Source organism: Mirounga leonina, unplaced genomic scaffold (genome assembly GCF_011800145.1).
Source record: "Mirounga leonina isolate KUSES-001 unplaced genomic scaffold, KU_Mleo_1.0 Mir_201, whole genome shotgun sequence".
Classification (NCBI taxonomy): domain Eukaryota; kingdom Metazoa; phylum Chordata; class Mammalia; order Carnivora; family Phocidae; genus Mirounga; species Mirounga leonina.
In genome coordinates, this window is record NW_023270504.1 from 7,590,817 (window position 1) to 7,613,858 (window position 23,042).

General features: G+C 34.8%; 1 protein-coding gene across 2 annotated transcripts in view; it reads right to left on the reverse strand.

Annotated features, from left to right (window-relative positions):
* Nucleotides 1–1,173: 1,173 nt before the first annotated feature.
* Nucleotides 1,174–23,042, reverse strand: part of FGFR1OP2 (FGFR1 oncogene partner 2) — a 33,482-nt gene continuing 11,613 nt past the window's right edge. The window contains exons 2-7 of one of the 2 annotated variants that reach the window (XM_035028027.1): nucleotides 13,911–14,059; nucleotides 11,293–11,410; nucleotides 9,613–9,755; nucleotides 7,152–7,265; nucleotides 4,617–4,730; nucleotides 1,174–3,194 (exon numbers count right to left, since the gene is read on the reverse strand). In XM_035028027.1, the coding sequence (XP_034883918.1) occupies nucleotides 3,057–3,194; nucleotides 4,617–4,730; nucleotides 7,152–7,265; nucleotides 9,613–9,755; nucleotides 11,293–11,410; nucleotides 13,911–14,045 (762 nt within the window). In that variant the 5' untranslated portion in view covers nucleotides 14,046–14,059 and the 3' untranslated portion in view covers nucleotides 1,174–3,056. The remainder of the gene's footprint in view (nucleotides 3,195–4,616; nucleotides 4,731–7,151; nucleotides 7,266–9,612; nucleotides 9,756–11,292; nucleotides 11,411–13,910; nucleotides 14,060–23,042) is intronic. The other variant, XM_035028028.1, reaches the window with a different exon arrangement.

Below are 23,042 nucleotides of genomic sequence, written 5' to 3' on the forward strand. Positions count from 1 at the left end.
TAAGGACTGAGCCCTGGGGCTCTCTAATTTTAAGTCAGAAGAAAGAACAAAAGCAACCACTGAGGTAAAAAGAAAGCCCCTTCAAATTCCAATTAGAAATTATTCTTCATCGATGTTTCACTGAAAAATGCAATCCTATTTTACTCTGACCATCAGAAAACGTAGAGATCACCAAAAATTGAGTTATGGATCTACAATCTTTCAATCATTGAGGCAGTTTAGAAATAAAAAATTTTGGAAGTCACCTTTATATTAAAGAATATCAAGTTGAGCAGATAACCCTTTATCTGTGAGGTTGTATATAACTGTTTTTTTAGAATTGTATTTCCTGTATAAAATAAAAAGTAGTGGATAGATGATAAATAGATACTCCTTTTCCAGGGCTGCTATAACAAATCACCACAGGCTGGGTGGCTTAGCAGAAATTTATTCTCTCACAGTTCTGAAAAATCAAGAAGGCCAGAAGTCTGAAATCAAGCAGGGCTGGCCCCTTCCAGAGGCTCTGAGGAACAATGCATTCCATACCCTTCTCCTGGCTTCTGGTGGCATCGCAGGGTCCCGAGGCTTGCATAACTCTCTGCCTCTGTCTTCACATGGCCTTCTCCCTCATGCCTGTTTCAAATATCCTTCTCTAAAGATACTGGTCAATGGATATAGGGCCCATCCTAAATCCAGGATGATCTTATCCCAAGATCCTTAAATCTGCAAAAACTTAAAATATGGTCACATTCACAGGTACAGGAGGTTAGAACCTGGACATACCTTTGCGGGGACACTCTTAAACCCACCACATGTAATAAAAAGGCTTGCAGGATCAGGAATAAGTTGCTGGCCAATTCCTAAGAAATACAGATAGGGGCGCCTGGGTGGCTCAGTCGTTGGGCATCTGCCTTCGGCTCAGGTCATGATCCTGGGGTCCTGGGATCGAGTCCCGCATCGGGCTCCCTGCTCCGCGGGGAGCCTGCTTCTCCCTCTCCCACTCGCCCTGCTTGTGTTCCCTCTCTCGCTGTCTCTGTGTCAAATAAATAAATAAAATCTTTAAAAAAAAAAAAAAAAAAGAAATACAGATAGAAGTTGTTGCTAAGTACTAGTTTTGTGGTGAGAGAGAAGATGCCATAAAAATAAACTATTAATAAATGTAAGCATTGTTCTCAAATTAACTTGGAGACCGTATCAATTTCAATCGTTCATCTTTATTGATAAAACAGGCTCTTATGCAGTACACACTCTCAGACATAAATTTAAGGTTTTGCTTTAAAAAAAAAAAAAAAGTATGGATGTTGCTATATAACAAAGTAAATATCTTTAAACACCAAGATCTTAAAATTATATCCAAGTAAGAAGACTAAGAATAAATTAACTTGTTTATAAAAATAATTATCAAGTAACATTCTGTAATAGAGCTGCCTCAATGAATTGCCTCAGACTTAATCTCAACTGTGTAGCTTATTTTCTTTAATTCTGACTTGGGATAAAAACTGTATGAATGAATGTGCCACCAAATTAATAGATACTTTCCCCAAAACCAATAGAAAAGTTTAAAAATAAAAATTGTCATTTATAAAATATCAATTAAGGCCTCTGAGAAATGAGATCTATTCAGTGTTTGGGCCATTAGCCCTTTCAGTCAGCCCCATCGACCCCACTTACTCCAAACTTAAGATAGAAAAATTTCAAAGTGAAAAGTGGTTTTGAATTTTACCAATATATGAAATTATACACAAAAATCACCATGTGAATATTTCTTTAACAAATTACATACCCAAAAGTAGAATTTGCTACTGTTCTAATTTTAATATAAATGAATATATTTAATCATGTGATATTTTTCTTTTATCCTTTTATTTTATAATCACAAAATAAGAAAAATTTAGATTTCAATTGGTGTTAAAGTACATTTCTATTTCTAGTGGCTTTTAAAAATTTAAATACTGGATATTATTTTGTAAAAAATAAAACAAATACTTATAAATCCATAGATTTCCGACCTCCCAATCCCCCTATGGACTGAGAGGTTACAAGAAAAATCTTAACAGGTTATGAGGACCAGAGAGAGCTTAAGAATAGATCTAGAAAACAATTTTTTTTTTTGAAATTTTAACTTACTTTCTGTATCTCTTAAGAACACTTTTAAAAAAGGGTTCAATGAGGCAGAGCAAATTTGTTTACTTTGAAATTACCATACCTAGCTTGCTATATCAAACATTTCAACTGTTAGCTAAAAGAGCTATGTAATATACTTAAAGATCAACCAGAGAAGAGAAAAATCTCATCTTCATTATTGATTTAGAACCAAAACTTAATCTTTCAAAGGAGTAGTTTAACCTACTAATATGTCTCTTATAAGATCTTCTTTCTTAGAAAGTAATATTCTTTCTCTTTCATTCCTGAAATGATATTTCATATACTTAAGGAACTTATGGACAATTGTTAGCTGACTATTTTAATTATGGTAAATTAGCTAAAATTAAATTACCTCTTTTGTTTATGGTGCATATATAAAACATTCCTACAGCCTTGCTAACTGAATTTTCTTTGATAAAAATTTACATTTATGGGAAGGTAGACAGGCAATCATTAAAGCTGAAGTCTCATGGTACATAAAGCTATTTGTTAACTCTGACACCATAGAGGGAGGAGAAATAAAATTTAGTATGACAATCTTCCATTCACAAAACTGTGGCAAAATGCGGATAATTTTATGAATTCCCAAGCATTTACTGGGGATAATCACACTTACCCAAGTATCATACAGAATGCCAACTGCACTGCTGAAAGCTCTGGACAGTTCAGCACTCAGAAAATCTTCAGTTTGTTCATCAATTAACAAAGTTTCTATTTTAAATTTTATTCTGGAATAAAGTCTGTGACCATTAATTGTGCATTTTTTTGTTGCTATCTCAAGAATGTCACTGCCAGTGCACTGTACATACTACAGAAAAAAATAAAGCAAAGGGTAGCTTGAGACAGATTTTTCTGTTCATTCACTCACTTTAGTAGGCCAGTCCCAGTCACCATTTGGAGCCTTATAAGAAGCTCACAGACTTACAGGCTCTTCAGCTCTTCCTCAGACTCAGATCACTATTGGTCACTAATGCTGACAAAGATGAATTTTCAGACATATCATCCTTCCTAAGGTTCAGAAATGATTCTCGAGTTATTTGAAGGATCTCTCTCAAGCCTTTGTTTTCTTGCTAAAAGAGGGCAAAAACAAAGATGTAGTCAGCAAGACAGCCCCAAGAATACAAACGTATCTTAAGCTAAACATATGAAGCTGTGACAGAAGGTTCTATCATTCAAAAACAACAAAAAAGAAAGTTCTGTCACTGGCAGACATATACTAAATGACAGATGCAGTTGAAACTGACAACTTGAATCCAGAGAATACTTTTTTTAAAGAGATAGAAACTGCTCAGTGTTTTCCACCAGTGCAAAGCCTTATTTATGCAGCTGTGATTGTAGATGGAAGCTCAGAAACTGCCTTATTTTACACTCACAGTATAGATGAAATAAATAACACCTAGATTTATAGTTCTATAAACTCAACAAAGCCTGTGAATAATACCCTGGGACTAGAACCTCTTTGTACTTTAGTACTTTTACTCCTTTCCATGAGAGCGTGGAATGCAGGACAAGCCATCTGGTTTGCTTTGTTTTCTTCACTGGAATTTGAAAGCAGCAGGCTGAGTGAGTGAATCGTGATATTTTTCAAGGGAAGTGACCAGATCTAGCCCTGATAACCAACTTTTTTTCCTAGATTAGCTACTGTAAGAAATTAGCAGACATTTAAAAATAACTTTTATAATTCTCAACCACTTTGTCTTCAGTCTTACTTTCCAAGTTTCATTGGTACAAAGCAGGGATCAGCAAACTACATACAACCTGGCTTGAGGTCTGTTGTTTGTAAATTAAACTTTATAGGAATATACAATCTTTTTTGTGTATATGGCTGCTTTGTGTTACAACGGCAGAGTTGAGTAGCCGCAACAGAGAATGTCTAGTTTGCAAAGCCTAAAATATTTTCTGTCTTGTCCTTTACTGAAAAAGTTTGCTTACCCCTGTTTTAAAGAATGCTTAGAGACAGAAATCACTTTTGGCCCTTTATAACCAGTAATATCTCCACCATGATTTCAAAATGAAGCTTCTAAAGTATAAAAGTCTATTCTACTGATCTGAATTATTCAACAACGATTTATGCCTTTGCTACCACAAAATAAAGGACAGAAAAGCTTTTACATTCCCCAGAAAAATATGAGTGCCCAAAGAATATTTGTGAATTAAAAAAATTTTCCCTGCATCATCATGATCTCCAACAGAATGAAGGAATTTTTTAAATTACTAAATTAAAAAGCATATTCACCCAATAACAGGAAGCAACATAGGATCAAAACATCAATTTTCTCAAATATCACTATAAGTTACTACTGATCCTAGACTCTTCTATTACTATGGAAATGGTCTTGCATTATATACCCGTATAACCAGTATCCAGGTTAAGAAAGAGAACATTGCAGTTTTCCAGAGAAGTGTATATATATATTTTTAAATAGGATGTATTTTCTGGCATAAATCTTTGTATGGACAGTTTTCACCCACATTTGCAATTTAAAACTTACTTCAAGTTGAAATATTCGCTCCTGCTCCTTGCAACCCTGTTGTTCATCAATTTCAATGGCTTTCCTCATTACTGCTGCCATTTCCGTTATCTGATCAACATGTGCTTGTAATTCCTGAAAAAAAGAGATGGGAGTTGCAAATCAGTGAAATACTTTATTTTTATTTTGGATCCTCTCCTTTTTAAAAAGATCTGCATTGCCACTTAATATGAATGTAATATTCTTACATTGCCATTTAACATGGAGGTACTATATCAAACATATTTACAAGAAAGTTGACTGACCATGAATGTGCTTTTGAAATCAGACTTCTGTTAGGGCTACAAGTAAGGATAAGCAGCACAATATAACTAAACCCACTAGCAAGAAGAATACTCATATTTCATATTCCTCTCACCACAAATGATCAACACCTTTTCCTTTTTTATACCTACATATACTACTAATCAAAGTAATGCGGAAGACAAAAATTATTGACACATTGGATCTCTTTACCCCTAACATCTTCATGATTTACAAATCTTTTCTGTATTATCTGTGCCTAAAAACTGATCTCAATCTAACCTAGAAACTTTTCCAGATTATAATCTTCTTTGAGAGCAGGAACTGTATCTTGTTTCTATTTGCCTGTGTCTGGTACATAATGGATAATAAATATTGAATAAAATGAACAGACATCTGCTTTTGAGTATTAAAATATTAAATGTCCTTCTTTGCAAACTGTTCAAAGTATCACTTAGGTATAAAATAGCCACATTTATTTGGTGCAGCAGGTAGCATAAATTTCTTCCAATCTCATGCTATTTTTCTGTTTTGCACACCTATATGATATGCCACGCACCTGCGAGGCAATAGGAATCTGAAACCTATCAAGACATGTTCCCTGATTTCAAGGAGCTTAGAGTCAAGTGAAAGAGACAGACACGAGGTTTAAAAATCAACAGAAACTTGAGAATAATCATTTTTTCAACAAACAGCTTCTAAGACCATTATTCACTGGCAGTTGAGGGTGATTTTATTATATTAAGGTCAAACTTCAAAAGCTAAAACTTCCCCAATAACCCTGTCTCTTAAATAACTGTATATATCTGATTTGTATAAAGGGTTTGGAGAGGACCTCTAAAACCCACAAAACTAGTAAATTGTGGAAGAATGGAGAACAAACAGTATCTTTAGCAAGCCACACATTTAGTATGTTCTAACCAACAAAAATGCAGGTCCTTAGGTTATTTTAATGGGGACACCTATACAATGCTAGCATGCAGAAAGGCAAAACAAAAGGACTACCCAATATGATGCTATATAAATGTCAATTAAAATTAAACACCTTTTAAAAAGTTAATTCAGTCCCTGAGTTGCACTATTGACACTTGGAAGTGCTCAATAGCCACATGGTGCTGAACAGCACAGATAACCTTTCCATCATTTCAGGAAGTGCTAGTGGACAGTCCTGGATTAGATTATGGTAGCAAGAATAATTATCAAGACAAACATCTGTCATATTCTGAAACAGTATTTTAAAAATGATTAATATCCTTCCCTCTGGAAAGGGAGCATGATGTTTAAAAGCAAGTACAGTACAGACAATGGCAGCAACAGACTGAGGATGATAAATAAAAATCCTGAATACCAACATTTTCTTCAGTTTATCATTTAGTGTCCTTTTATGGTAAAAGGCTGTACAGGAAGCAAGTAATTCTTTGCTTTTAAAATGGAAGAAAATGAGATTCCACTAATTTTTTCAGGACAGTCTATTCTAATTAAATCATGAGAAAAAAACACCCCAAGACTTCAAACAGAATAGTATTTTTATAGGCCTAGTTTATGGATGGTTCATTTATTATAATAAAATCTTTAGGAAAGTATCATAGGTCTTTTAATGAACACAAGAGGCCAAGAGCTGTGCTTTCAAAACTGTCTGAAAGGCAAGAAGTGTCAGTAATATAATCCTTGAACTTTCTTGAAATGCCTTTCATTTTTAACTTTTGTTTAGGGTTATTTCAAATTTGCTCAATAAAGACCTGCCACAATAATAATAATAATAATAAAGACAATATAGCATATATACATATAGTATAAAACCTAAACAAAGCATTTTTAGGTTGTTGAGAACTTAAACTAAAGAACTACAAACTATGAAAAATCTGAATTAAAACTGTTCCTTTAATTAGTTCAAAATTTTTATGAAATCAGATTAAAATGACTTCCAAGAAAACACTTTGATGTCCACAAAGTTGACAGCTGTTTATAAAATTTTGTAGCAACAAAATGAATATCTGGCTTGAACAACCTTTAAAGCCTGCCATTATCTAACAGGCTGGGTATGATACAATACACAGAGAATTAATGACAGATTTAAAGTTTCTACACTGAATATTTTTGCATGGCTATCAAAAGCACAGCATATTTTTTTAAAGCAATTTCACTTATTTGCTGATTTAAACTGGCAGGAAAATTCAATGTCAAAGAGTGTTTTAAATGGACCTCCCCCCCTTCCATCCACACCCCAAAAGTTGACTGTTTTATTTAGTGTACATTCTGATTTGCTTCCAAGTGCCTCCTCTCCAGTCCATGTTGAGATGCTTCAAAGATGTGTCGAGATGCATCAAGGAAGAATCCTTCGGAGCTGTTACGATGTACCATGTCAATCTGTAGTATAGAGTCATTATAATGTTAATACGGATATCATCCGTAATTTAAAAACTGAATGAGTGTTAGTTCATGCGTGTTAGCCAACTGTTTGAAATGTTTGTTTTTTTAAGATTTCCAAAAAGGCATCTGTTCAAAAATAATGTAAAAATGAGTATTTGCGATCTGTATTTGGACAAAAATGAGTTCTTCTCAAACTTTTTATTGATTTTTCAATCTGTGCTCAAAAACTTCTAAGTGAGGGTGAAATTCTGTACTACAGTGGTCTCAAAATGATCTCTTAGGCCAAAATGCTGTTATGTGTAACTCCGCTTGTTACCCCTAAATGTGTTATAAAATTTTTTTGTGTTTAGGCTCATCAGAGTGTCAATACCTAAACACGTCCTGGAATCTCGTATTTTTTCACCTTTATCTACAAGTTTCTCTGCTCACCCACTTCTGCTTGTTGACCCTTCCCCCCCTCAATAATTAATTCAAGGTTAGATTTAAATGGATTTGTCTTTCTTTCTTGACACGTTCCCAGATTCTCCTCAGGAGAACTAATCTTGCTTCCACTAGTATTCCTCTATTAAATCATATCTCTATTTTAGGATTCATCACATCCTACCTTATATGTTTGTATCTCCCTTTACACTATAAGCTCTTATGGCAAAGTAATGGAAATTATTTATTCATCTTATTATTAATAATAACTAAGCCAGTGCAAGTGTTAATAAATGTTTCTTTAATTGAGTTGAAGTGTCTCCTTTTTGGGAAAAATCAAAATCACAAACATTAATATGTATTAGTTGGAATTAACAACAAGTAACTGAACAGTCATTTTATGGAAGGATCAGCACTTAGATGAATTCAATCTACATAATAAAGGATGGTTTACAGCTATCTTAAGAAATGTTTAACTTTGCTAAATGTGTTCTAATGTGTTCTAGAAAATATTTGCTTTTGGCATAGCTGCTACCAGATGGAACTAGCAACCTGCAGTATCTTATGCTAAACATTTTTTGGTAGAGCAATCTCTTTAGATCTTAACAAATTTATTTCTTAGGTTTTAAACATAAAGGCCTTTTGGAATTTCTCAAGATTATATTTTACCAATAATTTAAGTTAATTTAAGTCAATTCATCTTTGTACCTTTAAAAGAAACACTCAAGTTATACATTTAAATTTATATGTTTTTATAATGATCTCATTAATGATAGATAAATTTATATTCAAAAGATTGCCACTTAAATATCCAAGGTTATTCCTTTTGGTTAGAAGATGAATAGTATAGTTAGATAACATTAACCCATATTTATTAATTTATTATTATACAATTGACACAAGAGGTATCTATTACTAATTCTCTTAATATGCAAACTTGTCACACAAAGATCTATTTACTAGGTATTTAATTTTAATAGAATAATTAATAATTTAAAAATACCTACAAGCACCAAGATGGAAGAATTATTTTAAGGACTCTAAAATGTGTTTCAGTAATTGAGAGATAAAAACATGTCTTAAAACAGTATTTCTTAAATAATGTTAGTTTTAACTCATAATAGTTAGCTCACCATTATCCAATACAGGTAATAGCTAGAAACACAATATTCTAATACTTTTATTCACATCAGCAGTTAAAATTCAGCTTAAAATATAAATAGGAAAGGATTATTAGACTTGTCTTCATAGCACTTGCTAATGAACATAGGGACATACACAAAGAAAACAGACACAGGGAGGTCAATAAGTAAAATGAACAGAGGGAAAAACACTAATTTCTAACCAGTTCAGCTCTGTCTCTAAAAATGGTGTTAAGTGATATGTGACCGGGGGTTGGGGGTGGGGTCAAATCTTAATATGTTGGCTCTTTTCCTCCCTGCCCCCTATGGTTTTTCCATCATAATCAGTATTGTTTATAGTCTGGATTAATTAGCCTCATTCAGAAAACAGTCTTAAGGAAAACAAATCTACCTTTAGCTGGTTTCAGATTTCTGAAAAAGTTTTTCAGCATTTCAATTTTTGTTTTTGCAACAAATGTCAACACACAAATTAGAGGAAATATTTCTTAAAAGCAGATAACCTTATAAAATAATTTCGAATTGAATATACTTACCTTTACTTCCCAAATAAAGTTTATTTTTGAAAATATGTTAAAGCTACTAGGGAACAATAGGAGTTAAGAGAGTAAATCAAACAAAATATGTAAAAAGAAATGACAAAAATAAGGAAAAGCACAAAATGTCAGAAAGATGAAATATTCAATATCATGTTAGATACCTGTGATTTAAAAAAAAAAATCTCAACACAAGTTAACCAATTGTGTTTCTTTTTCATTTTCAGTTATACTTATAAAATGGATTACCTTGGAGTGCTGTTCTTTTAACTTCGTTATTATAGCCGGATCATCTTTTTTGCTAGCCATTAGCAGTCTAAACATTTGCTCTCGATACTTGCTCATTATAAGTTCCAAGGCAGACTGATGTTCTTCCAGGGATGTACGCAATTCTATCAAGAATCACAAGAATAACAGTATATTTTACTCAAACTTGAGTTAAAGATGTACAAAATATTCTCTTCCCCACTGTATTTACCAAAAAAAAGACGGTGTTTCAAAAAGAAAACGTGTAAAAACCTTGACATAAAGAAAGCAAGCACACCAAATGGAGTCCTTTATTAGTTTTTTAAATGACCATTTAAAACTCAGTTTTAAAGAATCATTTCAACAAACATTTACTGAATAATAATTAAGTACCAGATAATGCTCTATATTAAGAATACCCAAAAGGCCATGGAGCTCAGAGTATAGTGGAGAAAGCAAATGCATAAATAATTATAATACAATGTGTAAAGTACAGCATAGAGCTCTACCCAAATATATATAAACAAAGTCTGTGAGGAGAAACTGGTGAAAGTTTCACATTATTGAGATGAACTTGCATTCCTTAAATTGAAAAATAAAGGAAAGGGCATTCTACACAGGGAGGCATGAAAGCGGATGTTGTATTCAGGAACTAGTTCAGGACAGCAAGAACAAAGGTTTCATGGAGAAGAGCGGTATGGGAAGAAGACAGAGAAAAAGGCCTTGAGTTGATTTTGAAAGCTCTGGATAAGGAAATAAGTATACAATGAAGGTTCTAAAGCAAAAAAATAACATGATTAGATATATGTTTGAAAAATGAATCTGATGCCTGTTTTGGAGACAGACTGAAGGGGGGGGGAAGAGACTAAAATAATAGAGGCCAATTAGGGCCTCCTATCAGTTCAAGAGACTATGAACACCAAAGCAAGAGACCAAAGCAGTGGTTCTGCAGAGAAGGAAAGTGAGTTACTTCATAGGTAACAACAATGGCCCAAACTGAATATTTTTTTTTTTAATTTTTTTTTTTAAAGATTTTATTTATTTATTTGAGAGAGAGAGAATGAGAGACAGAGAGCATGAGAGGGAGGAGGGTCAGAGGGAGAAGCAGACTCCCTGCCGAGCAGGGAGCCCGATGCGGGACTCGATCCCGAGACTCCAGGATCATGACCTGAGCTGAAGGCAGTCGCTTAACCAACTGAGCCACCCAGGCACCCCGCACAAACTGAATATTGAGGGTAAGAATCTAGGATGACTCCATGCAAGGTAGACATTCGTATGTAGGAAAGGATAATGATTAATACATATGATTTGGGCATATGGATCAGAAATGAGAATACCAAAAAGGAAATTTAGTTGGCCATTTCCCCATTTTTGAAAATATTAAGAGTCCAATTGTATATTACAGCTCTTTTAACTAAATTCAATTTTAACTAAAATCCAATGAACCCTTCAAAAGGGTATATTTTATGGTATGTGAAATACATCTCAAATGTGTAATAAAAGAACATGTGCCAAAGAAATGAAAAAATATTTTTTTAAAATAAATTTGAATCTAACTTTAAAGCCCACTCCTTTATTCTCAAAGCATTCTGATGAGCCACTTAGTAACATAATTCATTATAATTTCCTGGTTCTTAACTTTAGTTGTCAAACTCCTTTGTGTTTTAAGACTATATCTCTTACCTTTGTTCTCTTGTTGCAGTTCTCTGATTTGTCTGTTTTCTTGCTGGATTCCCATAACTAATGTGGACCGTGGCCGATGCCTTGCAACTTCATTAAGTTCTTGAATTTCTTCCTGATACTAATGAAAAGATCAAAAAAGAACATGTGGGGAGCAAATATTTGAAAGTATATATCTCAGATATATATCTGATGAGGGTCTAATATCCAGAATACATAAAGAATTCTTACAACTCTCAATAACAATAATAATAATCCTAATTTAATAATAATACATTAAAAATGGGCAAACAAAGTAAGTTCTGGGGAATCTAATGTACAGCATGGTGACTATAGTTAATAACATTGTGTTATATGCTTAGAAGTTAGTAAGAGTAGATCTTAAATGTTTTCATCACATACACATGGTAATTATGTGAGGTGATGCAGGTGTTAACTACTGTGGTAATCATTTTGCAATATATATGTGTATCAAATCATCTTGCACACCTTAAGCTTACACAATGTTATATGTCAATTCTATCTCAATAGAGCTGGAAAAAAGTGGGCAAGGGATCTGAAGAGACATTTCTCTAGAGAAGGTATACAAATGGCCAATAAGCACATAAAAAGATGTTTAATATTACTAGTCATTAGGGAAATGCAATTCAATACAATAGTAAGATACCACTTCATAACTACTAGGATGATCTTTTTTTTTTTAAGGATTTTATTTATTTATTTGACAGAGAGAGACACAGTGAAAGAGGAAACACAAGCAGGGGGAGTGGGAGAGGGAGAAGCAGGCTTCCCGCCGAGCAGGGAGCCTGATGTGGGGCTTGATCCCAGGACCCTGGGATCATGACCTGAGCCGAAGGCAGATGCTTAACGACTGAGCCACTCAGGCGCCCCTAGGATGCTCTTAATCAAAGAGTCAAATAACAAGTGTTGGACAGATTGTAGAGAAATTGTACTGTTGATTGGAATGTAAAATGGTGTAGCTGCTTTGGAAAATAGTTTGGCAGATCCTCAAAAATTTAAACACAGAGCTATTATATGACCCATTCATTCGACCCCCAGGTATATACCTAAAATAACTGAAAATATATGTCTACACAGAAACTTGTACACTAATATTCATAGCAGTATTATTTATAATAGCCCCCAAAAAGAAACAATCCAAACGTCTATCAACTGATGGATAGACACAATGCACTATAACCTTATGATGGAATATTATTCAGCAATAAAAAGGAATAAAAAACTTATGCTACAACATGGATGAATCTCAAAAAAATTACATTAAAAAACCAGTTACAAAAAGCCACATATTGTATGATTCCATTCATATGAAATGTCCCGAAGAGACAAATCCACAGAGACAGAAAGATTAGTTGCTAGGGGCTGAGGGAAGGGAGAACTAGGGAACAGCTGCTAGTGGAAGCGAGCTCTTGGGGTGATGAGACTGTACCAGAATTAGATAGTGAGTATGGCTGCACAACCTGTGAATGTACTAAAATCCAATGAACTATGCGCTTCAAGAGGGTTAATTTTATGGGTATTGTGAATTATAGCTCAATAACAATAGTAAAAAAGAACATGTGCAAAAGAAATGAAAAAAACTATAAATAAATGTGAGTCTAACTTTAAAACTGTACTCCTTCATTTTCAAGGCATTTTGATGTGCCGTTTAGTAATGTATTCATTATAACATTTCTGGTTCTTTAATTGTCAAACTCCTTTGTTTTTACAACTCAGCACCAGATATATGTTCCTTGGAATGCATGAGTCAAGCTGGACAGTTAGGGAGATATGTAATCTGTTTAGGGCAACAAAACAAGTAAACTTTCTCCATTATTTCCAGTAGCTTTGTTAAAAGCAGTATCCCAGGGTTGCTTTTTACAAGATGGATGAGTTTCACAAGAGTAGGCTATGAATATACATTTCCCCCAACTGATTTCCATCGTAATATAAAAAATTGTATAATTCTCTTTGAGTTGAAAATTTTGTCAATAAGGAGGCTTTAAAATGGTAGCTAAACTCCATAGACCACTGGAAAGTTCTTTTTTGCAAGTTCTTTTATAAGAAAATTCTTACACGTATTATAAGGATAATAAGTGAAGCCCTTTTCATTTCTTCTTTAACTGGTAGCATTAAGTGAAAATTAAGGTAGGAAGTACAGTATAAACCAGATATTGCTTTATATCATTTTCGAAAACTACTTTGTTGTTAAATAACATCACCTAAGTACTTTTATAAAGAAAAATATAAACATTTCTACATTATAAAAATATGAGACAGAGCAAAATATGTCACTATTAGTAAAAGATATTATTTGGTCTTTGTCAAATATCTCTGAACCTAATATATTCATATATTTTCTAAACTCCAATGTGCAACTTTGTCAGAAAAACAAGTAATCAAATATACAGTTTTTAGAATATACATACATATATATATATATTACCTGGACATGACAAAATTATAGGATAGTCTAAAGTAAAATTAAAACCTACAAGTCAAACTACTTTTAAGTTTTATAGAACATTAAAAAAAAACTATTAAGCAGACGTTTATGATTCAAGCAATACATAAATGTCTGCTTTTTTCAAAATGGAATCAACAAGAAAGAAAAATCAAACCTGCTTCATTGCTTCTACTCGCTTATTGAGAGCTGTGGTTTGCTCAATCAGAGATTCTGCTGCATCGTCATGATCTCTCAATCTTTCAACAAGAGCTTTAGCATCAGCAAGTGCCTTCTCAATTGTGCAACTCATTTCTAAAGGAATACCTATAAAATTAAAATCAAGACTCAAAACAAAGCCAGTATATCGTCTTACTATTTTAGTTTCATGTTAACATACATATGCTTAAGCTACATTTGTTACAGGATTGTTCACTGCGCAGAAAAAACATGTAAGAACACTTGTGGTTTTGCTTCTTTTAGGATGGCACAAGCCTGAAAGTGAATTTATAATATCAAAAAAATTAGAGCATATATAAATGATTTGCAGACATAATCAGAGTGTATTTAAAATACCCTGAATTTATGGTGGGGGAAAAAAGTACAGATCAAGTGAATACATTTTATATTATATAAAAATTGTGCTCTTCAGGAGATCACTCCCTTATCTTGTTATTTGTGAAAAAGGTCACTTTATTAGTCCGTATTCTGTGGTCCATGATTGTGAGTTGCTAACTATGAGATCCTTCCTAGCCTCTGCTTGGTCGGGTGACCTGAGATACCATTTACAACACACACTTATTGACCAGCCAAACTGGTCTCTATGTGTCATGCTATGTCAAAGTGTCCTTCTTTTGGAGGAACTACATCTTATATGAAGTACTATAATCCTAACTCTTGCACTTCCTTAGTAAATGGTTAAAAAAATATGACTTAGAACACCAGCCATTATGGGAAATTTTTGATACGTTAAAATCAATAAATAATGTGTTTAAGAGGAGCTCAAAAAATTAGGAGACAAAATATGAAACATTCAATAGTTAGCTTCTTTCTTCCCTAGTATGCAGAGACCTCAAAACAAAATCGTAATTTTAAAATAATCTCTCTCAAAGACTTTAACCTTCTGAAATTTACCATCTTTGAATTTTTCTCTTAGTTTTACCTTACCTTCTATATGAGCCATCCTTTCTTCAGGGCTTTCTCAAAAAGTAAAGTCACACGGTAAAATTACTAGGCCAGAAGCCAGGTCTACAGCAGTTAAATTAAAACTCTGGTATGGATCCAAGCTAAGGGCTATAATTAAGGATTTCATCAACTGTAGGAAGACAAATTTGCTACAGAATGCAAGATTGTTAGATTCTACTGTACTAGTTCAAACCTGAATAAGAGGATTTAATCAGAATTAAAATGAAAAACTGCCAATTTAGAAAATACTCAATATATGACATTTCCAGAGAGCTTTAAGAATTAAAAAAAAGCTGGAAATTAATACAATTTCTGGCTCTCCAGATAAAACCACCAAAAGATTTGTCTTCTAAGATTTGAGAGATTCAGAAAAAGGTACTTGAAAAAATGATAAGCAAAGGGGTCATTAAAGTTACAACTGTCCCATACTGGCTAAAACACAAAAGGACAACTATCCATTATCTGTTCAAGATGCTGCTCCGAGGAAGACATTGGCAAACAACGTCCTGTCCTTTCTCTAAACTTCCAAGGAGAATTACTTAAAATTATAGATGGATAACAATACAGATTTCTTATTCATATGGGAGCCAGCATATCTCCCGTTAACCCCACTAGTATGAAACACCAGATCCTTCAGAATAGAATTTTGAAGTTATTTAAAGCCCCCTCACCAAAAAGAAACAAAAACAACAACAACAAAAAAAACAAAACTGGGAGGGGGAAGAGGGGGCAAACTGACTTGTAATGAGTAAAAAAAAAAAAAAAAAAAAAAATTTGGGCGCCTGGGTGGCTCAGTCGTTAAGCGTCTGCCTTCGGCTCAGGTCATGATCCCAGGGTCCTGGGATCGAGTCCCGCATCAGGCTCCCTGCTCGGCGGGAAGCCTGCTTCTCCCTCTCCCACTCCCCCTGCTTGTGTTCCCTCTCTTGCTGTGTCTCTGTCATTAAATAAATAAAATCTTAAAAAAAAAATTAAAAACAAGACATATTTGTCTTACAGTAAAGATAATTGGATGGAGCAGATGGTCAAAGAAAATAGTAACAAAAAAAAAAACTGAAAGTCTAGAGAAAATTGTAAAAGACTTTAGAGACACAAAGTTTATCTTGGCTTAACAGAACAACTCAAGGGCTAAGAACCTCTAACAATCCCAGGTTCCAACCTGTGAATAATATTATTGGGACTACTATCTGAAAAATACTCCTTTATGCTCTGTAACACAACATCTACAAATATAATACACAGGATCTGTTTCCAAACAGAATACACTAAGGCTCCTACATACGATTAGATGATAGGTGATGTAGACATTAAAAAAACCATACTGTGTATGATTCAATAAGTTCCCCCCCCCTTGCCCTCCCAAAAAAAAGGGGAGAAGAAAAAAAACTGAGCTCCTAGATTCCTCTGGGCAAAAGAATCCACAGAGACTGACAGATTAATTGGAAGAGAGCCCTGAATCTAGATGGAGTCTTCCTAGGTAATCATAAATCTTTTTTTTTTTTAATCTTTCTTTTTAAAATACAAAAAAGTTATGCTGTGTTCTGGGGATATTAACTTCACAACATGGCACCAGAGTCACTGCCTATTAAATCCTATGCCTTAATTGAGGAGCTAAGATAGCCTTCTTCCCTCAGAGCAATCACAGGGCTTTGATTAAAACATCTTCCTAACTTACACTAGGTCTTTTTTTTTTTTTTTTAAGATTTTATTTATTTTTTGACAGAGAGAGACAGTGAGAGAGGGAACACAAGCAGGGGGGGTGGGAGAGGGAGAAGCAGGCTTCCCGCTGCAGGGAAGCCGATGCAGGGCTCAACCACAGGACCCTGGGATCATGACCTGAGCCAAAGCAGATGCTTAACAGACAGAGCCACCCAGGCTCCCCTACACTAGGTCATTAAACCTAATGTTGCCATGTCACAAATCCCTATTGGTAAAGGAAAACCACTCTATGTTTTCTACTAGCTGAATAATTATGAAATATTGTTACTTTCTCCTTTTCATATTACCATCCACTAGTAACACTCTTACTCCAATAACCAGCTCACTGAATGAAAATCTCATGATTGTGTTTCCATTCCATAAATCAAGAAATGTCCAAGCCCCAAACAAAACTTTTGAATTCTCTAGGCACAAATCTTGACTTTACTGCTTGTTAATAGGTTTTATAATAGCACAAAAAGTGACAATACCAGACTTGATATACAATAGGTACTTCAGTCACTCTGATAAAACTAATTTTCTTACTGGAAGCCAAACTGATCAAATGACTTAACTGTAGCTGTCTAAAATAGAGCAACTTGCTTTAAAAAAAAAAAAAAAAAAGTGAATTTATATTCTAATACCTGGATCATTTTTGGGATAATTCACTTCTTTGAAATACTGCAAAAAAAAAAAAAAGTTCCTCAGATATCCCTTAATAAACAATGAATACATTAACTATTTAATGGCTTGATACTACCTAAAATAACAGACACACACAATTAAAAAAAACACCATACAAGCTAGGATGCTATGTATGTACTAGTATACATAGTATAATTATGGAACTACCTTATGCTATAAACAGATTTCTTTGACTCAAAGTCCTTATGCAAGGGCCTCACATAAAACAAAATCATAAATCTATGGAGAAGTTCAAATTCCATCATAGACATGCAAAATCTGGCCTGACAAATTCCAAAAAGAAACATGGGATGATCAAGTTGTAAAATCCACGAGGATAAGAGCAGCCACAATCAGAATGGTGACTCGATAGCACCAGATGAAACCTCAAATGGACACTAGAAACTCTAGGAAACATCACATTCCAGTAGGAAAAAAATTTGGCCACAATATTAGAAACACTGATGGGAAAATTTTTTGGATAGCAGGGGATATGGCCCAGTGCATGTTTTATTTGCAAATAAATTAATGTGGAAAAATTTAAAAGATGAAGTGAGGACTAAAACCATTCCTAAAGAATTTTTTGAACATCTTCCAGTGGATTTTATAGGGCTGTCTCTCTATGCTCTAGCAATACATAACATTCCTTAATATACTAGTATGTTTATATTATGAATGGGTTGAAAAAGTCCCCTGTTAAAAAGCCATAATAATGGCAATAGTTAAAATACTACTATAGTTTGTACTTCCCACCAACGACATTCTAACTTCTCAATCAAGTATTATGGAAATGTATTTAACTGGCACAGTTATTTATGAATTTAAATTATGCAGCACTCTCTCTTCCTCAGAAATCTTCCTGTCTTCATCATTCCCAGTCTTCAGTAAAACTCAAACAGGATAAATCCAAGAAGGTCTAAACTCAGACACACCATAATCAAATTTCTGAAAACTAAACAGAAAGAAAAATTCTTAAAAACAGAAAGAGACAAATGACACTTATGGAGAACCAACAATTTGAAGGACAGTCAGAAGCCAAACTGATTCAAATTGAAAGCAAAACACTTAAAATGCAGAAAGAACAAACTGTCACCCCAGAATTCTATATCCAGCAAAAATACCCTTTATATATGAAGGTGAAATAAAAATCATTCTCAGAAGAAAAAGAATTCATTCCTAACAGATTTGTTCTAAAAGAATTTCTTTTTTTTTTTTTTAATATTTTATTTATTTATTTGAGAGAGAGAATGAGATAGAGAGAGAGAGCATGAGAGGGGGGAGGGTCAGAGGGAGAAGCAGACTCCCTGCCGAGCAGGGAGCCCGATGCGGGACTCGATCCCGGGACTCCAGGATCATGACCTGAGCCGAAGGCAGTCGCTTAACCAACTGAGCCACCCAGGCGCCCAAGAATTTCTTCAAAGAGAAGCAAAATGGTATCAGAAGGAAACTCAGAGCATTAGGAATAAAGGAAGAGTAACATAAATAAATAGGCAAATATCATAAACTATTCTTGAATGCTTTAAAATGTCTGATGTTTGAAAACAAGAACTATAACTTCTATCTGACTGAATTTTCAGTTTATGTATATGTAATATATAACTATGATATAAAGGTGGAAAGATAAATGGACCTATATAGTGATAACATTTTAACATGTCACCTGAAATTATTAAATGTCAACTGCAAATAAAATTGTTTTATGTATGTGTGTATATATAGAGAAACCCCTAAAGAACCTGTACAGAGATAAATCAAAACCACAATAGATCAATTAAAATAAAGTAAAAAGTGTTCAATAACCCAAAAGAACAAAAAGGGGGAAATAAAGGAACAAAATATTGAAGGAACAAATTACACGATGTTGGACCTTAATTCAAACATATTAGTAATTACACTAAATGTAAATGTTCTAAACACACTAACTAAAAGATATATTATCAGAATGAATTAAAAAACAGAACCTAGGGAGGGGCTAAGATGGTAGAGTAGGAGGATCTTCAGCTTACCCTGTCCCACAGACACACCAAGACAACAGTCACATCTGTACAACTAACTCTGAAAACGACCCGAAGACTGGCAGAACACACCTTCCACAGTTAATGGCAGAGATGAGGCCACATTAGAAAAGGTAGGAGAGATAGAGACTCATTGGGAACCAAACCCCTGGTGAGACAAACCACAAATGGGAGGGATACCATTAGCACAGAGAATCAAGAGTATCAGACCCCACCCCAGACATTGCAGGCACCTCAGGCCCTGGGGACTTGCACTCTGAAGACAAATCCCAATAACATCTGGCTATGGAAACCAATGGGGTTTAACTTCTGGAGTTTTTAAAAATCAGTGGGGCTTAACTCTGGGGACTTTAAAAATCAGTGGGCTTAACAAAAGAGGTGGGAGGCAATAGGAAACTGAGTCCCTGCCCTTAAAGAGCTAGCATAACAAATAATTTGGGCACAGAAGCAGCAGTTTGAAAAGTGCCTGGGGTATATGTGAAGGATATTTATTTACTAGTCTCAGAACATATGCTGGAGAAGCAGGGATCTTCAGGAGATTTGTCTAAGAAAAAAGTGATGGTGGGGGCCATTCCTCTCACCCTCCCCTAGCCTAGATAGCTGGACACCTGCAGGAACTAGCACTAACACTCTCCACACTTGCTAGCACTGCATGCCCTGCCCCCACATTCCCATCACCTGCCTGTTCCAACCCACCCACCTTGGTAGGCATCCCTCCAAAGAGGCTCTTGCTCTTCCACATCCTGCAAGCAGCCCTGGCAGGGAATGGTGCCATTCCAAAGAAACTCCTGCCTTGGGGAAGAGGCAGATAATCCTACATACCAGCTTGCCCACAGTTCCAGGAGCCAAATCTTTTAGTAGACTGTGCAGGAAAAATGCTCTGCCATATGGTGTGCCTGCAGCTGCAGCCAGAAGCAGGCTATAGATACTTACTCTGACTGCCAGTTCTGGCCCTCAACAAAACCCTCTGTGGGCTCTACAGGGAGAAAGCCCTTCCTTTCAATGTACCAAAGAGAGGCTAATTGCAGACAGCTAGCCTAACTGCTGACCTTGCCCACCTCTCAGCCAACCATAATCTCACAGAGGCTCCTCAACAACTCGGACTAAACCCTGCTCAGTGCACCCACAGCAGGCAAAGCAGGTTACTGCAGCCAACTAGGCTGAAGGCAAACATGGCTCAGCCACAACAGGAGGGCACATACAGCCCACACAGGAGCCACTGCTGGAATACCTGATCCTGGTGACCAGGGGACACTGTTATAGGGCACCACAGAACTCTTCTGCATAAGGTCATGAAGATACTCACTAAACTTGAGAAAAAAGTGAATGAACTCATGAGAACTTCAACAAAGAGAAAATATAAAACAGAACCAGCAAGAAATGAGGAACACAATAACTGAAACAAACAACACACTAGAGGGAATCAACAGAGGATCAGGAGAGGCGGAAGAATGGGTCAGCAATCTGGAAGACAGGGTAATGGAGAGCAACCAAGCTGAACATCAAAAAGAAAAAAGAATTAAAAATGAGATTAAATTAAGGGAACTCTGACACCATCAAGCATAATAACCTCTGCAATACAGAGATCCCAAAAGGAAAAAAAAAGGGGGGGGGGGGACAGAAAACCTATTTGAAAAACTAATAGCTGAACACTTCCCTAAGTGGAGAAGGAAACAGACATCTAGATCCAGGAAGCACTGAGAAGCCCCAACAAGATTAGCTCAAGGAGGTGTACACAAAGACACATAATGATTAAAATGGCTAAAAGTAGCTAAAAGTAATGATAGAGAATTTTAAAAGCAGCAAAAGAAAAGAAAGCAATTACATACAAGGGAAACCCTATAGGGCTATCAGCTAATTTTTCAGCAGAAACTTTGCAGGCCAGAAGAAAGTGGCATGATATATTCAAAATGCTAAAAGGAGAAACTAGCGAAGTTATCATTGAGAATAGAAAGAAAGGTAAAGTTTCCCAAAGAAAGTTCAAGGAATTAATCACCACTAAACTAGCTTTACAAGGTATGCTAAAGGGAATTCTTTGAGTGGAAAGAAAAGACCCTTATGAAAAGCAAAAAAATCACAGGTAAAAACAAATCTATAATAAAGGTAGTAAATAAATCACTTATAAAGAAAGTATGAAAAAAAAAAGAAAGTATGGAGGTTAAAACACAATATTAGTAAAATCAATTATGTCTACAAAAATTCAGGGATACACAAAATAAAAAGATGTAAAATATGACATCATATACATAAAATGTGGAGGGGGAAGTACCAATTTAGTGCTTTTAGAATGTGTTTAAATTTAAGCAACTACCACCTTAATACAGACTGCTATCCATATAAGTTATTATATATGAACCTAATGGTAACCACAAATCAAAAACCTATTAATACACACAAAAAATAAAGAGAAAAGAATCCAAGCATAACACTAAAGAAAGCCATCAAACCACAAGGGATGAGAGCAAGGAACAGAGAAGAACTACAAAAATAACTAGAAAACAATTAACAAAATGGCAATAAGCAAATACCTATCAATAACTTTAAATATAAATAAACTGCTCCAATAAAAAATATAAATAAACTTTAAATATAAATAAACTGCTCCAATAAAAAAAAACAGGATAACTCAATGGATAAAAAAACAAGACCCATCTAAATGCTGCCTACAAGAGACTCACTTCAGACTTAAAGACTTGTACAGACTGAAAAGACTTGAAAAACATATACCATGAAAATGGAAGGGGAAAAAAAAAAAAAGCCAGGGTGGCAATACTTGTAACAGACAAAATAGACTTTATTTTTTTTTTTTTAAAGATTTTTAAGTAATCTCTAAACGTGGCTTGACCTTACAACCCTGAGATCAAGAGTCTCATGTTCTACCAACTGAGCCAGGCAGGTGCCCCAGACACAACAGACTTTAAAGCATAGATTGTAGCAAGAGACAAAGAAAAGCATTTCATAACAATAAAGGGATCAATCCATCAAGCGGATATAACAATTATAAGTATCTATGTATCCAACATAGGAGCACCCAAATACATAAAACAATTATTAACAGACATAAAGGGAGAAATGAACAGTAATACAATAACAGTAGGGGACTTTAACACCCCACTTATATCAATGGATAAATCATCTAGAGAGAAAATCAACAAGGAGGGCGCCTGGATGGCTCAGTCTGTTAAGTGTCTGCCTTCGGCTCAGGTCATGATCTCAGGGTCCTGGGACGGAGCCCCACGTCAGGCTCCCTGCTCAGCGTGGAGCCTGCCTCTCCCTCTCCCTATGCCCCTCCCTCTGCTTGTGCTCCCTCTCTCTCAAATAAAAAAATTAAAAAACAAAAAAACAAAAAACAAGGAAACAATGGCTTTGCACGACATATTAGATGAGATGAACCTAACAGATATATAGAACACTACATCTCAAAACAGCACAATACGCATTCAAGTGCACATACAACATTCTCCAGTACAGATCACATATTAAGTGGTAAAACAAGTCTCAATGTATTTAAAAAGATTGAAATCATACCAAGCATCTTTTCCAAGCACAACAGTGTATGAAACTAGAAAAAATCTGGAAAGAACACAAATACATGGGGGTTAAACAACATACTACTAATAAATGGGTCAACCAAGAAATCAAAGAAGAAATTAAAAAATACATGGGAGACAAATGAAAATGAAAACACAATGGTTCAAAATATTTGGGATGAAGCAAAAGCAGTTCTAAGA